This window comes from Eublepharis macularius, chromosome 5, assembly GCF_028583425.1.
Source record: "Eublepharis macularius isolate TG4126 chromosome 5, MPM_Emac_v1.0, whole genome shotgun sequence".
In the NCBI taxonomy this organism is placed as follows: domain Eukaryota; kingdom Metazoa; phylum Chordata; class Lepidosauria; order Squamata; family Eublepharidae; genus Eublepharis; species Eublepharis macularius.
The window spans coordinates 15,928,763-15,949,139 of record NC_072794.1 but is presented as its reverse complement, the minus strand read 5'-3'; the positions used below and the strand labels follow the sequence as shown (position 1 = coordinate 15,949,139).

Here is a 20,377-nt window from a genome sequence, read left to right as displayed (position 1 = left end):
ACTGCTGTCCAATGGACTCTTCAACTGTCACTTGTCCAACATTCCGCCAAGCTGCCTACATTTCCCATCAAAACTTGAGGGAAGCTGACAAGTGTCCAACCTGTGTCATTTGTCACTTGTAGTTTGGCCCTGAGACAATTCTGAATTGAGATGATTCCAAACCAAGCCAAGAGGTGTTCGAACATCACAATCCTCCAATGCAATGTTTGTTCTTGGGCATATTCGTGGCAAATGTTTATGAGACCAGGAGATGTTGGGGGTGGGGGGGAAACACAGGGACATTCCTTGTGAACGTTTTCTCACCATCTGTTCTGCAGATCACGACGAATGCGCCACCACCAACATGTGCTTGAACGGGATGTGCATAAACGAGGACGGGAGCTTCAAGTGCATTTGCAAACTGGGCTTCGTTCTGGCCCCCAACGGGCGCTACTGTGTTGGTGTGTCTGCGGCCACGGGAGCCCTCTCCATACTGAGATACGATGTTTAGAGGGTGGGCTGGGCTGGGGAATATCTCAAGGCAATACTTTGCTCTCTTGTTTGCTTTGCATTCTTACTATTTTATTTTTAAAAGCACCTGAAGTTTCTGCCACCGTGGCACTGAGGATCTTTTTTTTAAAACGGTATGAGCGTGATGTAGAATATAAAGCATGGCACCTGACAAGTTTATGGTTAACAATATCATATTAAAAAGAACCGAGATGCCAAAACAATGCCTGCAGCTTCTGATCCTGGGTCGTTCAGGATTTTTTAAAGTGCGATGTAGAATATAAAGCATTGCATCTGACAAGTTTATGATTAAAATTATCATCTTAAAAATAACCGAGATGACCAAATGATCTTTAAGAAACCATACAACTGCCATTATATTATTATATATTGCTATAGTAATCATAATTAATGGTAAAAATAATTACTATTATTATATTCATGATTAATGATTGTAATGGATGCAGTGGAGCCACCTCCAGTACAAGGAATCTCTTTTCCACTGGCGGAAGGCTTCATGCCCCAGAGGAAGACAGTCAAATTCATAAGATCCCACCCAGATGTCAAAGTGTTTCCAAAGCAGAAGCTTCACTCTCAATCTGGGCTGCAAGTTTTTTTAAAGACAGGTTAATTAACTAGATTTTCAATGCCACACAGAAGATTTGTCTGTCTTTGACAGCAGAAGTAGGTGGGTTGGAAACAGGTCCCATGTGTTGAGCGCCAGTGCAATATAGTCATTAATGTATCAGACGAAAAGAGATCTGAAAGATTTGCATTCAGGTTCTCCATTCTGCTATGAAACTTGCTGGTTGAGTTTAGGCCAGTTGCACCTTCTCTCCACTTGGCCTACCTTATCTTATTGTTGTGAGATTAAAATGAGAAAGTGGGTAAAGAGTCTAACTTTAAACAAAAGATTGTTGGTTGTTGTGGATTTTCCGGGCTGTATTGCCATGGTCTTGGCATTGTAGTTCCTGACGTTTCGCCAGCAGCTGTGAGTGGGATCTTCAGAGGTGTAGCACCGAAAGACAGAGATCTCTCAGTGTCAAACAGTGTCAGTTTGACACTGAGAGATCTCTGTCTTTCGGTGTCAGGAACTACAATGCCAAGACCACAGCGATACAGCCCGGAAAATCCACAACAACCATCGTTCTCCGGCCGTAAAAGCCTTCAACAATATAAAATATTGTTCCTAATGCTAATGTTATTTCACCAGTGTCCAAGCATTTTGAAGTTTGGCATTTTCTGACCAGCTTTCCAAAGTGGAATCAAAACAGAGAAATAGAGGGCAAACCATGCAAACCACCCTGATTTGCTTGGGGAAATGGCAGGATAAAATGTAATAGACTGCATTTGGAATCCTTTTGCTGTTCCAGAGCTTATTTCTGAATTGTTTGCAGAACTCTATGAGTTCACCATTGGCTGAAGATTTCCATTCCTTCAGTTCATTTATATCTTCATCCTCTGTCTTATTAATGTGCTCAGGTGCATTGATAAAACTACATAAAGGACGTGACTATAGTACGTTATCCATGCTCACAAGCACAAGTGCGCATTAGTAAAACACTGCATAAAAGCATCTTCAATTGTATGTGCCACCTTGCCAAGAGCACTAATGTGTTATTCTTTATTCTTGTGCCCATGCACATAAATAACTTAAAGGGGAGGATGCAAATGAATGGAAGGAATGGAAATGTGTGGCCAAATGCACAGGTGCTGATTTCAGAGCTAATATTAGAAACTTGCCAAGTAAAATTGGAATCCAGTAAGAGTGGAATGCAGCACGGAGTGAAATTGCGGAAGGTCCAAGCAAAGGAGCAAGGAAATTGACATCCCTAATTTAAATGCAATCAATTAAAAAGCAAGAGGTTAATCAGCTCAATGTTCTTTCTGTAGTTGACAGCCCTTTGAAATTTGATCCTTTAAATTCCCAGTTTTGGCTTCATGCAAACTATTTTAAGTGAAAGTGTAGGGTTTTGGTATTCCTGTCTGACGCCCTCTGGCATTGCAGATATCGATGAATGTGAGACCCCGGGGATCTGTATGAATGGCTGGTGCATCAACACTGAGGGCTCGTTCCGTTGCGAGTGCCTGGGCGGCCTGGCGATCGGCGTGGACGGGCGGGTCTGTGTGGACACACATGTTCGCAGCACTTGCTATGGGGGCATCAAGAAGGGCACCTGTGCCCGGCCCTTTCCTGGGGCTGTTACCAAGTCTGAATGTTGCTGTGCCAACCCTGACCACGGCTTTGGCGAGCCGTGTCAACCATGCCCTGCCAAGAACTCTGGTGAGTAGATGGCCGTCCTCTCCCAGATGCTTCCTGCAACTCTAGGTGCCCTGGGGTGGGATGTATTTTTGTGTGCACGTGCAGGGTGGAGAGGCCTTCCATGCATGCTCATGTGTACAGATTCAGAGTGTCTAGCTTAGACCCAGTCCCATCGCAGCAGGGAGACTGTTCTCCTATCTAGGCTACGAAAGGTGAATAAAAGCCACCTCTCAGCCTCCACACCTTTGTGACTGGTTTCTGGATCCCACCTGCTGCCAGAACCTCGCTCTTGGCTTGAAATCACTTATTTGAATCCAACCAAAGCAATGTGGGAGGTGCCTCTTAGTAAATCACATCTTTGGTCTTCCTAGCCCAGCACTGGGGAGGGGCAATAGGAAGGGGCTGTAGCTCAGTGGAGGAACCTCTGCTCTACACACCGAAGGTCACAGGTTCAATCCCCAGCATCTCCAGTTAAGGATCAGGTAGCAGGTGATGTGAAAGACCTCGACCTGAGACCCTGGAGAGCTGGTGCTCTCCAAGACAATACTGACCTTGACGGGCCAAAATGGCTTCAGTATAAAGCAGCTTCGTGCATGTTCAAATGGCGACTTTGCAGGCTCTCAGGCAGAGAAAGGTCTTTTCCCACACCTGTTACCTGGGATCTTTAACGGGAGTTGCTGGGCATTGAACCTGCATGCAAAACAGATGCCTGAATACTGAGCAATAGCCAGTCCAATTAAAAAGATGACAGCAGAGAATGCATTTGTTCCTTATGAGCATATGAAGCTGTTTTGCTCAGAAGAGGACTGTTGCTCCACGCAGCCCAGCGTTGGACAGACCAGTCACCAACTGGCTGGACCCATGACCCTCTTCAGGGTCTTTCCAGCACTCATTGCCTGAGATCCTTGAAGTAGAGACTGAGACCTTCTGCATGCAAACATCTGCCACTCAGCTGGGATCCCTCCAGCTAAACATAGTTAAGGTGTAGCACTTTGCTAATGATCATGCCAAGTGAGACCATTGCTTCATCTACTGCAGCATTGTCTTCTGTGACCAGCTGAGGTTCTGCAAGTTCTCCAGCAGAGCAAAGCCTTTCCCAGCTAGGTCTCTCAGGTCTTTGAGGACCAGGAATGAATTCCCAAATGGGAGCATATATGTGGGCTGCCTCAGTTTTCCATTTCCTTCAGCTCATTTGCATATTTCCCCCCTCTGTTACCAATACGTACTTCAACACACTGCAAAAAAGCAAGCATAAAACCTTGCAAATAAGCAGGACACGCGGTTGAAGTCCTAGGGTAGAAGTTTTGCCAAAGGACAGAGCAAATCGGCAATACCTTCCAAAGAAAAAAAAATGTCATGTAACTGTAGGACCTATTGCAATCCAGATAGTTTCTTTGACAAAGTGGAATCAATATACATAAGCAAACTGGTAAAGCAGAGAAAGGGAAAATGCACAAATTGATTGAAGGGTCTGAGCACTATGATCAAATGCGCTTGCTTTAATTTTGCCATGAATTGTAGAAGACCTCCTCTTCAGTAAACTGATATTTAAGCAGAATCAAAGGCAAAATAGACTTCCAGAAAAATAAAGGAACCAGAAAGGGTAACAGCCCCACGTCCCTGGAGCCAGAGTAGTATCATAGGTTGGACCGGGTAGACCGGGGTTCAAATCTCCATTCAGCTGTGAAGCTCACTGAGTGACCTTGGGCCATCTTAGTGTAACCTACCTCACTGGATTGTTGTGAGGATAACATATATGCCATCCTGGAAAGGCAGGATAAACATGTGATGGGGATGGGTGGCCCATTCATGCACTAGAGCAAACCTCTGCCAAGTCCTAATGCACATTTTCTCTGTTTCAGCTGAGTTTCAAGCCCTCTGCAGCAGTGGGATCGGCATCACAGCTGATGGTCGAGGTGAGTTGTGGGGCCGTGCTCCAACTTAGGGAAGACATATTTTTTTAGGAAGAAAAGTGGCCTGGTGTGGAGAATCGGTGAGAGAATGGGGCTGTGCTGGGGGCAGGCAGCAGCCAGGATACCCAATTTCATTTCCCACGTCTAGATATCAACGAGTGTGCCTTGAACCCAGACATCTGCCCCAACGGGATGTGTGAGAATCTGCGAGGGAGTTACCGCTGCATCTGTAATCTGGGCTATGAGTCCGACCCGACTGGCAAGAACTGTGTGGGTGAGTTGAGCCAATAGTGAGATACGGAGGGCCCCCCACCCTGCCCCGGTTCAACAAACCCATGACATTGATTACAGTGTCATGCGGTAGTTAGCTTACTGGGCTAGGATCTGGGAGGCTCAAGTCCAAAGCCCAACTCTGCCATTATCGTCATTATCACTGAGCTTATACACCGTTCTTCTAGACAGATCAGTGCTCCGCTCAGAGTCTCTCTACACAAGATATCTTACACGAAGACGCTCAAGTGATTTATTTTCGGTGTGGTCTTATATTCAAGTGTACTCTCTGTCTCTGTAGCTGTTCATGTGTATCTACAATGGGAGAACAAATGTAAGATCTTTCACTCGAGCATCTCCATGTAAGATGTTTTGTGTAGAGAGACTCTCAGACCAGTGAACAAAGTGTTATTATTATCCCCGCAATACAGCTGGGAAGCTGGGGCTGAGAGGAGAGGCTATCCCAAAGTGTGTATGACATGCAGGGGAAAGGGAAGGGGGCCCACCTAGGTGACTGGAAATTATGTTTGTGATAATTGAGTCTGTGATTTTATTGTTTTATCTATTGTAATTCTTATCTATTGTTGTAACCTGCCCTGAGCCCACTTGCGGGGATGGTGGACTATAAATTTGATGATGATGATGATGATGATGATGATGATGATGATGATGATGATGATGATGATGATGATGATGATAAAGGCCACCTGCATAGTTCATGGTGGTAGTGGGAGCTGGCTCAACAGAGTGCTAATTTGTAGCCTAGCCACTTAACTACTACTCTCCAACAACTCTGAAGCTCTCTGGGTAACTTTGGGCCTATCACAGCCTAACCTACCTCACAGGGTTGTTGGGGAGGGAAGAGTGGAAGGGAAAACCAGCTTCCCTAATCTGAGCTCCTTGAAAGAAGTGGGGGTAACACTGCGAGAGAGTGAGTTTATAAATGGCTCTTCCTAGTTTGCTTATGGCATTCCCAGTAAAACAAACAAAATCGCCATATACTATACAGGCTTACAATATAAAACAAACAGCATAAAAGGGGCATATCACATTATTGTAACCAAGCAGCACTAAAAGGTAAAAGTTTCATTGAAAGGATCAAAAAGTTTTAAAACCAGTAAGGAAGGCCAATTCCCAAATTTAGCAATTTACAAAGGCCTAACTAAATAAGAAAATTTTGGACCAGCGCTAAAAAGCAGACTTGGTACAACAGAGTTTGAAGCAGGGAGTTCCACAGATGCCCGCTTATCAGCCCAGCACAGATTGAGCTGTGTAGTTGGGACCAGTTGCAGTACCGAACATTTCACCCCAGCCAGAAGCAACTAAACCATGCAGTTGCCGTGGAGACAGTGTAGTGGTTGGTGCTTTCCTCCACCGAAGACATTGCAGCCATTCATCATTTCCTTAGCTTCTACCAACAATGAGCAGAAATCAGCCCTGTGGTTAGGGCTATCCCTAAGCCCTTTTTAAAACAGACCCATAAGTACTAGGATTTCTCAACGCAAGAGCAGATAAAAGAATAAAAGATGGACATGGACGCAGATACCTGAGGACATTTATTTCAAAAGCAGGTTTCTAGACCTCATCATGACTCACTGAGATAGGCTGGAAAGCCTGCGAATCTCAGAAGCAAGGAGTACCAAATGCCGCCAGCCTTATCCATAGCATGTCTGTCTATGTCTCTGCCGCCAGATGTGGATGAATGTGCCGTCAACCGCCTATTGTGCGACAACGGTTTGTGCCGCAACACGCCAGGAAGCTACAGCTGTAGCTGTCCCAAGGGCTTTGTCTTCCGGACAGAGACGGATACCTGTGAAGGTAAGAAATCTGCCCGCCTGTCTCCATTTCCCTTCCATTTGCTTTTGCCACTTCCAAATGTAGATAGTTTGGGGACTGTGTGTAGAGGCAACAGGTCCTCAGATAACTAGACTCAAACTGAGGGGATGGAGTCTTGGAGATAACGTGTATGAGTTCATAGTCAGAGTTGACAATACTGAGCAAGATGAGCCATTGGTCCCACTGGACAGAAGGCAAGCTTGGATAGAAGGGAAGCTTCATACATTAACTAAAGTCTCCCTTCCCCAGATATCAATGAGTGTACGTCCAACCCCTGTGTGAATGGTGTCTGCAGAAATAACGCGGGATCATTTGCCTGCGAGTGCTCCCCGGGAAGCAAGCTGGACTCCAGCGGCACCATCTGTGTTGGTAAAGATTCTTCTTGTTTCCAGCTAGGATTAAGAGCTTCTGAACAGGAGGTTTCCGGAATCTCCCTCTGAATTTCTGCCTGGGTTTTGGAAGGCCAGGTTACCCGGCCTGCTTTCCAAAGTGAACTGTTGGATATCTCCTTTTATTTTGTATTTCTGAATTTCACATAGCCTGAATAGTTTGCTGCAATTTGGAACTCTTTCATATCTCTTTTGGATGCACGCACTGAAGTCCTTTGGGTGTGGTGATTTACCTGTGAGCCAGAGTTTTGAACATTTCCTTGTTGGAAAGCTGATGTGGTGTACCGTCATTTAAATCTGCCACACATTTGCAAAGGAAGCATTGGGCAAGCTGGGCCATTTCCACGCGGCTTACCTTCCCTCAGAATGACCCGGGACATCGTGCAAAACCCATGGAAGATTGCGTTTTCTCGCATGAGATTTGCGCAACGTCACGCAAATCTCTCGTGAGAAAATGCAATCTTTCGCGGGTTTTGCGCAATGTTCCAGGTTGTTCCGAGGGAAGGTAAGCCATGTGGAAACGGCCCTGGTCTCCATTTCCTTCATCTGGAATATAAATTCCCAATCAACAATATTCCATATTCGAACCGGTAGAGAGAAAAGACAGGTGCTGTATCAATAATTATTATGTTCCCTACCGGAGTTAAAAGATTCTGGGAGGGGAGTATTTTCTTTTTTTATATCAGATAAGGTTTCATTTTTTATTTACAAAACATAGGCTGCCATTATACAATCATCTAAATCATCCACTATAGCCATTTTCGACAATCTCTAAGTCATAGATATTACATAAGCAAATTAATCTAAATCATATAAAAGACATAAAAGATAAACTACTATCATTTAAATTGTACAGTCATCAAGCAAAGCATATATCTATATGGAACTTGCTTATATATGTTCTTAATTTTCTACTTAAATTTAAATATCTTTATTCTATCTTTTCCATCTATCTTCATATTTAATAATAATTTTATTACAAACATTCCTTCCCAATCTCTTCTCTCTCTTTTTTCCCTCCCTTTCCCCCCTTATAATGTTTTGTTTTAATTTAAATTTATTCTTAATTATTCTGTATTTTCAGCTATATAATCAAAAAGTACTTTACATTTTTTTTTGAAATTCTGAGATCAGCCTATTATGTATATAAGATGTTAATTTTGCCATTGTCGTATATTCGTTTAATTTATTCTTCCATTCCTTCGGATCTGGACATCTTCTTGCCTTGCATTTTCCTGCAAATATTACTCTTGCTGTCATCACCATATACTTGAATAATTCACTATGTCTTTTTGTATTACTGGAGGGGAATATTTTCAATGAGGAAAACAGCCAGGTGGAAGAGATAAACCCAGCCTGATGGTCGTGATTCATATTACATCCCGTACATCTTTATTGAGACTAAATTGGGACCCTTGTATAAGTGTAGCCATTGTGTGCCACCCATCCTTTTAGAGGAAAAGGTAGGATAGATATGTTTTGAATAAATAGGGCTTGTTTACATATTTAGACAGACTGGCCAAGTGTTTTTAGACATTTCGGAGCATTGGGACTGAGGCCTAGTGGTTTTTCGACCTGAGCCATGGAGGCTTCTGATCTGGCATTTGGACTTTCCCTCCCCAGACAGTATGAAAGGCACCTGTTGGCTGAACATACAGGAAGGACGGTGTGAGGTGAACATCAATGGGGCCACGCTGAAGTCGGAGTGTTGCGCAACCCTTGGTGCCGCATGGGGCAGCCCATGTGAACGCTGTGAGATTGGTAAGCGGAGGGGTGGGGCACTTTTCCATTTACTTTGAAATTCTGTAAGTATTTTGCAGTGAAATCTCTCTTTGGGCTAAATTTTGGATCTTTCATTGTTTGTCCTCTTTTGCTGCAGATACCGCCTGCCCAAGAGGTTATGCCAGGATGAAGGGTGTCTCCTGTGAAGGTAGCATGGCTTTGGGTAGCAGTCTCATGCCCTGCAGTCTGGTCGACTGACTGGATATACCCCTTTCTTTCTTCCAAACTCCAGACAGAAAGGCCATTTCCACACTGCTTACCTTCCCTCGGAACGACCCGGAACATCACGCAAAAAACATGGAAGATCGCGTTTTCTCACATGAGATTTGTGTGATACCGCGCAAATCTTGCGTGAGAAAACGCGATCTTCCGCGTTTTTTGCACGATGTTCCGGGTCGTTCCGAGGGAAGGTAAGCAGTGTGGAAACGGCCAAAATTTCAAGTCTCCATAATCTATCCTACTTGCTGTTACTGGTGGAACTTTTTCCTTCGGATTCTCCCTGATCCATCCAAGGAGATTCATGGAGTGCTTGCCACAAAAAAACAGTGGTGATTATCAAGGGAGCAAAGTAGCCCTGCCCCAAATCTAAAATTTTCAGACAGAGAATGCAACAATCCTAAGATGGGGACAAATGGAAAGAATTACTGATCCTTCCCACTGGAAAGTTTCATTCATGGGAAGGGAACTAAGGGGTTACATCAAAGGCTTCAAATTAAGATCAGGGTTTGGGAGATTTGAGGGGTGGCATCAAAAAGTCTTCCAGGGTATAAGGAGCAGTGAAGGGAAAAGAAAGGCTCAATTGAGGGAGTTGTAGATCTCTGAAGCATGGGTGGGGTACAGGCCTAAGAGGAAATAAGAGAGAAAGGAAAGAGGAATTTGAGGAAATATGTGGAAATGGAGGAGGAAGATTTCCAGGCACAAGGGACAATGAGGAAGAAAGGGATGAGTTACTTAAGGGAGAAGATCTGTGGGGCTGTGGGAGGTGGCCCAAAGTATGACAGGCAGCAAAGGAGAACATACCAAGGCATTTCAGGGAATGGGAGGCCTTGGGGGTGGTGGGGTGAAGGAGTGCAGGTCACAGGTAGAGTTATACGGGAATATGACAGTAGACAGGTAAGGGGGAAGCAGGGGCACAAATGGCTTTGAAGGTAAAGGTGAGGAGATAGTCTTGGATCCAGGAGCTGATGGGAAGTCAATGCGGGGATTGAAAAGGGGGTATGGAATGATCAGGATAAGAGGTGAATTATTTTGGCAGCTGAGTGCTGCGCAAAGGCATGGGAGGGTCCCGGAGCAACAAGGGACACCCAGAGAGAAGCCCATTGTCTTGACGTTTCTGTATCAACAGACGTGAACGAGTGCGACGTTTTCCCAGGCGTCTGCCCCAATGGCCGCTGCTTGAACACAGCAGGATCTTTCCGCTGCGAATGTCCCGAGGGCTTGACGTTGGACGGTTCGGGCAGGATGTGTGTAGGTAAGGACGGAGAGAGACGTGGGCCTCGCGCTTTCGTTATGCACCTACTATGACATCCTCTTTCTCATTGCTGAGAAGAAATTGGTGCCAGCTCAGTTCTACAGGGTCCCTTTCATCCCCCTGGACTGCCACGGAGTCACCTGCATCAAGAAAAGCAGCGGCAGTCTGAGAGATTCCCTGGACAGTGCTCCAAGATGGGGGCCCAGAATTACTCAAGCAGAGGTGTTGCACAGATGTAGGGCATGCATTCCCTTCCCCTTGTTGCCTGAGAATCAGGCAACGTGGGGATCACCAACTTTGCGGAGGCTTCAAGACGTTGGGGGCTCTCCCAGGGTGGGGACCCTCCAGTGTGGGCCCCGTGGCAGCTACCCTGGATGCCCTGTGCCCAAGACCAGCCCTAAAGAAAAGGCAGGGTTTCAAGTCAGACTCCCCGTCTAGCCTTGGCTTGCTTGCAAGTGCCACCAGCCAACCTCTTGGCTTGCTCTGTCGCTCTGCCTTCTCTCCCCAGACGTGCGGCTGGAGCAGTGCTACATGAAGTGGGCTGAGGACGAATGCACAGAGCCCCTCCCTGGCAAATATCGCATCGACCTGTGCTGTTGCTCCGTCGGCTCGGCCTGGGGCAGCGACTGTGAGGAATGTCCTAAGCCTGGCTCCGCAGAGTACAAAGTGATTTGCCCACGAGGACCTGGCTTTGCCAACCGGGGGGATGTCCTGTCTGGCCGACCGTTTTATAAAGGTGAGAGGAGGAATAAGGCCACAGAGGAGGTTAATCGATCAGTCAGTGCTGCAATACCTGCCCCCTCCCAGGGCTGGGTCCACTTGGGGCGGGGGCACTTGGCAAGATGCTCTAAATAACTAAAAGGGGTCCCTCCGATATGCAAACTGTAAAGCTCAAGACAACTCAGAGGTAGTAATATTACTGTGGTATATGAAATATTTATGATACTGCTTTAATTGATTGTGACACAACACGGTTGCACTTAGCCCTTTATTGAATTTAACATAATTCATATTTCATATTGCAGTAATATTACTACCGCCGAGTTGTCTTGAGCTTTACAAGATGCTCTAAATGGCTTCTCCCCCCTCCCTACATTTTCCCTGCTTAGTGCCACTGGTACATGAGATCCATTAAATCTAAACCTCTCCTCCAGAGAAAGAGCAAAAGGAAGTGGGTGATAGCTGCCCCTCTATCCAGGGCCTCGGAGAGGCAGCAGCAGCAAGAAGTAGCTGCACTGGGTTGTAATAGAATGCTTATCCACGTCTCATTAAGGCTTCCAACTGCTCAGATTAAAGATTTTATCTAATATTCTGAGCAGCATTCAGACCTTCAAGTGAGACCTTAAAACAGCGTTCGCTCTTTTTAGAGAAACAGTACAAAATAATTTATAGGGTTCTTCTTGCAGCACGCTCCCCACCAAGACACTGAGACTCCTCTTAAGAGTTTGATTCTTTTTATTAAAATAAACTCTAGTCTATTTGATAAGCAAGATATCAAAATATCAATTAAGATCAAGCCTGCAAAGATGGCACAGATAAAGGCAACAAGAATTAAGTTTCCTAACATTTTTCAATTAAATCTTAAGTTTAAATCAATCAGATTTTCTATGAAACACATTGAAGTTCCCATAACACACATTACAAAAGTAAGTTTCTCACCTATATCTTCATGAGATTTCATTCAGCCAATACCCTGATCTGCTTTCTAGATTAGCACATTTAAATGTTATCTTATGCAGAAATCTAAGATCACTCACTCAAGCAAGCCTTTATTGGCATATATAAAAATATAAGAGTTTAAATACAGAAATGAGGCCATACAGAATGAGATTAAAATTACAGATAGGAACAGGGCCCAAGTTTAGGGGAGAACAAGTTCTATTAGCAGAACTATAGAGAGTTTGTAACTCTAATCCCAAAAGACTGGATTTTATTTTTGAGAAGGCCTCAGACTCAGATAGCAGGGATAAAGATTCTGTAGCTAAGTTCAAGGCACTTATTTTAGCTTCAATACAGGCTGACCAACTAGAGTTGGCAAATTCAGATAATAAATGATACATATAACTAGGGGGATCAGAATTAAAATGGAGTCTAAAGAAATCTAAGATCTTTTTCATGTGATAGCATAGATAAACTATGATTGGTTTGAGATTTATTTAATTATTCGTATTTTCAATCAAGTGATATTCTACCTAGCCCAAAAGTGATACTGTGTCCAGCTGCACAATAAGAGATATAAATCAGTAAAGATGATGGGGAAAGTTAAGTGAGCAGATCATCATTGGTCCATTCTAACAATTATAGAACATTTATCTTGTGACTGTCCACTATTTTTCATTGGCTGTCAAAGATGGAAGAGCACCTGTGTAGTTACACAGCATGCTAGAAAAAAACTACAGTAAAGTTCATAGAGAGTTCACTCGAATACATGCATATTACTAAGTATAATGCACTCTGATCCATATTTCTGTGACAAGGGCCGTTTCCACACTACTCACTTTCATTCGGAATGCCATGGAATGTTGCGAAAAAACCACGGAAGATAGCGTTTTCTCGCGCGAGTTTTGTGCGACATCGCGCAAAACTCGCATGAGAAAACACTATCTTCTACGGTTTTTTCGCAACGTTCCATGGCATTCCGAATGAAGGTGAGTAGTGTGGAAACAGCCACGGTCAGGAATCAGCCGTGGTCTTCGGGAATTCCACATTGCTTAGGTCAACTTCTCCCCTGGCCACTGGTTCTCAAATGAGTCCCACTGCAATCTAAAGTGGGACAACTTTGGTTTACTATCCCAATGAGAGCTACATCCTTTGACAGACCTTCTAGCAGCCTCCCTATTCACTTTTTGATCAGCAAATCAATGCATTTAATTAAATGTTCCTCATGCAACCCTTTCCCAGGAATTAGTGTCCTTCTCTCAGGAAGAGAGCTTCCTAACTGGCCTTCCTTTCATTTCCTTCCCCGCAAGATGTGAACGAATGTAAGGTGTTCTCTGGACTGTGTACGCACGGAGTCTGTCGCAATACCATCGGGAGTTTCCGATGCCTCTGTGGCAGTGGCTTTGCGCTGGATGCTGAGGAAAGGAACTGTACTGGTAAGGCAGAGGCTAACTCGTGTCCCCCTTCTTCCCCAGGCACCTTGTCTCCCCAGTGCTTATACCTCTGGGAGCTAATGAAAGTTAAGATCTGGTTAAAACTAACTAGAAACTGAATACATGGATACAATAGCAGCCACCCTGGACAGTTTTGAAGTTGTAATTAACTTTTTTATAAAAGCAGTATTCCTCAAGACAACAGGTTTCTCTCTGTGTGTGTCTCATACACACATGTGTGTGTATGCAATATTACTGAATTTTTTAACCACCGCTTGGATTCAAGAACCTTTCATTCTGACGTGAATTCTGCCTGTTGGTTACAAAACCACGAACTCTCTAAAATCAGTGTTTCTGATTGTGCATTTCAAGGCTGGAAAATACACATATTACCCTATTCACAGACAATAGCAATTGCACATATTGAAAAGGATCGCACATAGCAAACTTTCCCAATACGCAATATAGAAAAATCAAAATGGGAACAACCGAAAAAGGCTAAAGAGAAACAAGCAAAGATATGGCCAGATATGGCTATGCGCACACACACATGCATTTGGCAGCATGTATTAGATAGATGCTGCCCTATTCCTTTAACGCATAACTGTTCTGTGACTTTTTAGCATGTGCTTTAAGATTCTCTTTTCTCAGAGAGTGATTTTTTAGTGTTTCAGCAACTAATATTAGTCTTTTAAAATTTGCACGTAACTTATACGAGAGGACGACACAATCCGAGGTATAAAAATAAAGGATTTAGCTGGATTTTATGTGAATAAAAAGAAGTCAAAAATAATATGTAAGAATATGACTAAACAGAAGCAGCAAGAACTAATGGTGACAACGGACTGTGAAGTAACTAACAAAGTAAAATATCTGGGTATCGAACTGACTGCGAAAAACATAGACTTATTCAAAAACAACTATGAGAAATTGTGGATACAAATAGAGAGAGACTTGATAAAATGGAATAAATTGAATTTATCATGGTTGGGAAGAATAGCAGCAGTAAAGATGAATGTTTTACCGTGTGTAATGTTCTTGTTGCAAACAATTCCAATTATTCGAGACTCAAAACAATTTGACAAATGGCAAAGGAAAATCTCAGACTTTGTGTGGGCAGGCAAGAAACCACGTGTGAAAATGAAAGTATTTCAGGACGCTAAAGAGAGAGGTGGAATGCAGCTGCCCAATATAAGACTATTTTATGAAGCAATATGTCTGGTATGGCTAAAAGATTGGATAACATTAAAAAACCGTAAATTGCTGGCCTTGGAGGGACATAAAAAAATATTTGGATGGCATGCATACATGTGGTATGGTAAAGTAAAAGCAGATTCGATGTTCTTGCACCATTACATTCAGAGAAGCCTCTTCACAGTCTGGAAAAAATACAAGGTTTATATGGAAGATGGAATTCCTTCATGGGTGGTTCCGTATGAAGTAATAGATCCGAGAACTGTCGATAATGAGCAGCAATGTCTAACCAACAAGGAGATAACACAAGTACAACATTCACTGCTAAGAATAAAAACAGAAGAAGAGCTGTCTCCTTGTTATGGATGGTTTCAATACAGGCAGATCAGAGATCTTTACAATTCGGACTGCTTAAAAGGAGGTATAAGAATGGAAAATTCCGAACTAGAAGAAGTGATGCTACAAGAAGGCAAGAAAGAAATATCTAAGATTTATAAATTACTTCTGAAATGGCATACGAAGGATGAAACAGTTAAAATCCAGATGGTGAAGTGGGCAATAAACTTTCACAAAGAAATAACAATGGAGGCATGGGAACACCTGTGGGAAAATACAATGAAGATTTCAACTTGTACAAATATTAAAGAGAAGGTATATAAAATGATTTACAGATGGTACTTAACATCAAAGAAAATAGCGCTAGGGAATACCAATATGTCAGACAAATGCTGGAAATGCAAAAAGCATGAAGGATCACTGTATCATATGTGGTGGACTTGTGAGGTAGCCAAGCAATACTGGGGAGAAATAATTGAAGTAATCAATGAGATTTTACAAATCCAAATAAATAAGAACCCAGAATTGTTGCTACTGAATTTGGGAATGGAAGTTGTTCCTATGCAGTATAGAACATTGTTATTCTATATGACTGCAGCAGCAAGACTTTTGTATGCGCAGAAGTGGAAAGTACAAGAAATACCAACCATAGAAGACTGGATTTATAAATTGCTGTACATGGCAGAAATGGATAAAATGACAAGGAAACTTAAAGACCTTGACCTAGGACAATATATTGCTGATTGGGGGAAACTGAAACAATACTTAGAGAAAAAATGGGATGTGAAAGGAGAACTGTGGCAGTTTGAGAATTTCTAAAGTGTGATGTTGTAAATAGAAGAGAGAAGTGACTTTACCATCAAGGGGGAAATTTAATTATTACAATCTAAGCTAGTATTATGTTTAAGAAAATCTGATTTAGACCATACAGTTTAACAAAGGAGGAGTAAAACGGATATATTAGAGGATGCATACTATATATTATATACAACGTACTATGGTGTATGGTGTTAGTACATCATACAGTATACTATATTGGGCTGTTTTGTTATGTTATATTATAATGTATGCTATGCTATATTGTATGGTATAGTATACAAAAAAATACTATATTGATAGTATATTTGATAGAGTATATGTATAAAAACTAGAATATGCTTAGAGTAAGAGATATTATGATATATGTGTGGTAGAAAAATACAAGTGAAATAGAGCTAAGTAATAAGAGGGGGTAAGGGTTGGAAAGCTGTTGGAAGTCAATAGGGAGGGGGGAGGAAAAGGGTGGGGATTAGAATAAATGAGATATAAGGGAATGTATATATTAAATTGGAAATATAAACTCACCAATAAAAAAAAAAATTAAAAAGATTTGCACGTAACTTCAAGAACTCTGTTGAGGGAGTGGTTTATTAACCTCATGCAGACCCTTTGACTTCAGTGGAAAGCACATTCTGATGCACAACCTGTGTGCCCACGTATGTTTGTGCATACGCGCATGTATAGTACCTAAGCATCATCTGAGTCTGGTGCAAATTGCAGGAGGCCTGCTCTTCCCCAACCTCATTCCATTCTGATTTCCTGTAATGATATCAATAGAACGTGGCAGTTTCCACACTACTCACCTTCAATCGGAACGCCGTGGAACGTTGCGAACGAAACCCGGAAGATAGCGTTTTCTCGTGCGAGTTCTGTGCGACGTCGCGCAAAACTCGTGCGAGAAAACGCTATCTTCCAGGGTTTGTTCGCAACGTTCCGCGGTGTTCCGATTGAAGGTGAGTAGTGTGGAAACGGCCCATATCGTGGTAATAGGTTTGCAGTTTGGGCAACTATCCTGGAGCGTCCCAGGTGCTCTTACAGTGTGTGTTTTACTGTCCCCCCTCCCTTGATCCTTGTATTTTTGCATGGATGGACAGGTGCTTGTGTACATATAATATTAAAAAAATCACACACCCTCCATCAATTTGTTAACTATAAATTAAACCGAAACGTTTTACTAACTCTATTTTATATTGCCCTGGCTAGGAGGAGGGATAAAAGCAATTTAAACATATGAAAATCGTTAAATAAATTATCAGGCACATATCAGAGCATTTCTTCCTGACAACGTAGTTTTCCAAATGCAGGGAATTATGACAACGCTTTGTCATGAGAAATGAATTCCTTCTAGTTTTCTAGTTTAAATGGAAAAGAATGCCATCCTGGGAGCTCCACCCTGGAGAACTATGTTTTCTGTATCTCTGCCATACTTTGGAGGGCAGATGTGCAGAGGGAGAGGGCATGGACGATGATTCCAGCACTTTGTCATCTGCCCAGCTGGGTCTCTCTTCTGCCCCTCACAGATATCGATGAATGCCGGATCTCACCAGACCTATGTGGCCACGGCTCCTGTGTCAACACACCGGGTAGTTTTGAGTGTGAATGTTTTGAAGGCTACGAGAGCGGATTTATGATGATGAAGAACTGCATGGGTGAGCGAGGGGTTCATTGGAGATTTTGGCAGGGGAGTAACTAGGTGTCTGGTTTTATTTTTAACACCTGGCTGTTTAATCCACAACCTTCCATTGCTTATCTTGGAATTCCCATAAGATTTCCATAAAACAACCTCAAATAAATACGCTAATTAATATGGGGCATGATCCTCCGGGAAGTTCTCTTGTGCAGTCCTCTTTGGAATATCCTTGCACAGATACTGTTTATTTTGATAAAGGCCAGGCAGGAAGGTCAGATCTTTTGGACTTTTGACCTTTCATGGCACCCCAAAATCTGGCAACCAAACCTTATGTTACAAGGGGTCATCTGAACGCCACCAACCCGCATCTTCCTTTCTGGTAACCCGTAGACAAAAACCACTGTAGACATTATCATCAGCTCCATTTCATTGGAGGGGGGAGCAGAACTGCTAAGCAAAATTATAAAGAAATAGCAAAAACAAACAAATTAAATGATGAATGATAAGCGCTAAGGAGAATAATTTTGTCACATTCCCCTAAAATAAGGGTTACCTCTGGTAAATGGAGTTGATCAGAGCTGATTTCCCAAGGATTGGAGTAAAAAAGATGTGGGACCCTAGTCCAACCTGTTCACCAGATATTTCTCTCTCCATCCACTTGTGGTTTGTCTTTCAGATATTGACGAATGCGAGAGAGATCCGTTGCTCTGCCGAGGAGGGGTTTGTGTCAACACCGAGGGCAGTTTTGAGTGTCTTTGCCCCCCAGGACATGAGCTCACTTCTGAGGGCAATGCCTGTGTTGGTAAGTACCAGTGAATGGATTCAGGACTACAAAACCAAGACATTTCTTGCAAGAGGATGGTCGGGAGTTGTTCTACACCTGTTGACAGAAGGCTGCATATGTGGCACATCTGTGATCAGAATTCCCAACTTTTAAAAAAAAACAGCCATGAGGAGAGCCCAGTTATATCAGGTACAAGAAAGCGAGGGAATAGTGTTCAGCCCTTTTCTGTTGTGTGTGTATCTCCCGTTGAACTCACTCCCTTGAAGTTGGGGGAAATGGCTCTGGAAGCACTTACAGAGCAATCAGGTTTGCTCCAACACATGTTCCAAATTTCATTTTCCATACTGACCCAAAGAAGAACTTCTAGGGGAAATGAAGCTTGGCTCGGACATATCCGAGCATTATGATGAAAGCTGGGGAAAGTGGTTTTGATCAGTGAAACAGAGTGAGGGGCAAGAGTTAACCCCTACTTCCTCTTCCCCCCATCCCACAGTAGAAGTCTGAGTCTACTCCTTTCTGTCAGTATTTCGAAAACATTGAATGAGATTCCCCACACAGTGTCTCATCTCAGTTATCCCCAAAGAGCCAGTTTGGTGTAGTGGTTAAGAGCAGCAGGACTTTAATCTAGAGAACTGGGTTTGATTCCCCACTCCTCTGCTTGAAGCCAGCCAGGTGATCTTGGGTCAGTCACAGCTCTTCCAGAGCTCTCTCAGCCTCACCCACCTCACAGGGTGATTGTCGTGAGGATAATAACAACTCACTTTGTAGATCGCTCTGAGTGTGGCATTATAAAATGTGGCGACATATAAATTGAATGTTGTTGTTGTTAATAATAATAACAATTCCTGATAGACAAACATCTGACCTTTATAGCATAAACTGACCTAAGTGTCTTCTGAGAACATCTGTTGTCCATTCCTTCTCTTCAACTTCTCTCTTGTCTCAAGATATCAACGAATGCTCCCTCAGCGGTAATTTGTGCCGTAACGGCCGCTGTGTCAACATCATCGGAACCTACCAGTGTGCGTGTGATTCTGGGTTCCAGGCCACACCAGACCGGCAAGGCTGTGTTGGTGAGTTTTCCGACTCCTTGTCTCCCCAAACCAGTGTTGGCCAGTGTCCAATACAGTATATGTGCTAAGTGGGGGAAGATGTTCAACTCTCTCCCATGACCTAAGGACCACTGGGTGCCGTTGTTCCCTGCTATAGTTTAGAGGCTTCCACCCTTTTCTTCCACAATCCCTCCTTCAACTAGTGTTCTCATCCATTCTCGTTCCAGATATCGATGAGTGTACCATCATGAACGGTGGCTGCGATACGCACTGCGCCAACTCAGAGGGTAGCTATGAGTGCAGCTGTAGCGAGGGATATGCCCTGATGCCTGATAAACGGTCATGCACAGGTGAGGAATGTATCTGTCCACCCATCGCTGCCCTGGTATTGTTTCTTTTGGGATAAACCTCTGGGATGAATCCTAGTGAATGCTAGGTATTTGTTTTGAGACAAACATTTCAGATATCTTCTTCAGGTTTCTGATTGATGGGCAGCATCCTACTACTCTGTGTGTGGGACACAGAGTTGGTGTGTTCCTCTCTGTTCCTGCCGTACATTTAATCCCTTTGGAAAAAGCACTCCCAGGGTTATGGGACCCACACAGAAGAATAGCCATGCTGGTTGGGTGGACTAGTCAAGGGGGTGAAATCCCTCCCCCTTCCTTTTCTAGAAGCACAGCTCCACTGAGGAAAGGAATTGATTTCATCTCTTTTTAAACATTTATTTTTATTTCTTAGAACAGAATCATAGACTCATTGGGTTGGAAGGGACCTCCAGGGTCATCAAGTCCAACCCCCATATTTGTATGTTTATCTGTATATTAAAGTGTTTACAAATCACTGCAAGTCAGGCAGAATATAAATAAAGTCCAATACATTGATCATATGGCTTTTCCAACAAGATTCAGCAAGACCAGCGGATCGTAAATAAAGATACCACTACTGATATCCTCTTCTTATCCCTCCTCACTCCAACCCACCGATCCGCATGGCTGTTCCTCTGCTTGGATTCCCATGACCCCAGGAACAATCTTTCCATGGATCAGAAGGGGGTGTG

General features: G+C 43.3%; 1 protein-coding gene across 1 annotated transcript in view; it reads left to right on the top strand.

Moving 5' to 3' along the window:
- The window catches only part of FBN3 (fibrillin 3), a 163,573-nt gene that overhangs the window by 93,181 nt on the left and 50,015 nt on the right, over window positions 1-20,377 (top strand). Inside the window, exons 14-28 of the mRNA XM_054979993.1 lie at window positions 318-440; window positions 2,498-2,773; window positions 4,615-4,668; window positions 4,814-4,939; window positions 6,628-6,753; window positions 7,021-7,140; window positions 8,784-8,921; window positions 9,040-9,090; window positions 10,288-10,413; window positions 10,922-11,149; window positions 13,383-13,508; window positions 17,375-17,503; window positions 18,161-18,286; window positions 19,216-19,341; window positions 19,548-19,670. Of these exons, the coding sequence (XP_054835968.1) occupies window positions 318-440; window positions 2,498-2,773; window positions 4,615-4,668; window positions 4,814-4,939; window positions 6,628-6,753; window positions 7,021-7,140; window positions 8,784-8,921; window positions 9,040-9,090; window positions 10,288-10,413; window positions 10,922-11,149; window positions 13,383-13,508; window positions 17,375-17,503; window positions 18,161-18,286; window positions 19,216-19,341; window positions 19,548-19,670 (1,998 nt within the window). The remainder of the gene's footprint in view (window positions 1-317; window positions 441-2,497; window positions 2,774-4,614; window positions 4,669-4,813; window positions 4,940-6,627; window positions 6,754-7,020; window positions 7,141-8,783; window positions 8,922-9,039; window positions 9,091-10,287; window positions 10,414-10,921; window positions 11,150-13,382; window positions 13,509-17,374; window positions 17,504-18,160; window positions 18,287-19,215; window positions 19,342-19,547; window positions 19,671-20,377) is intronic.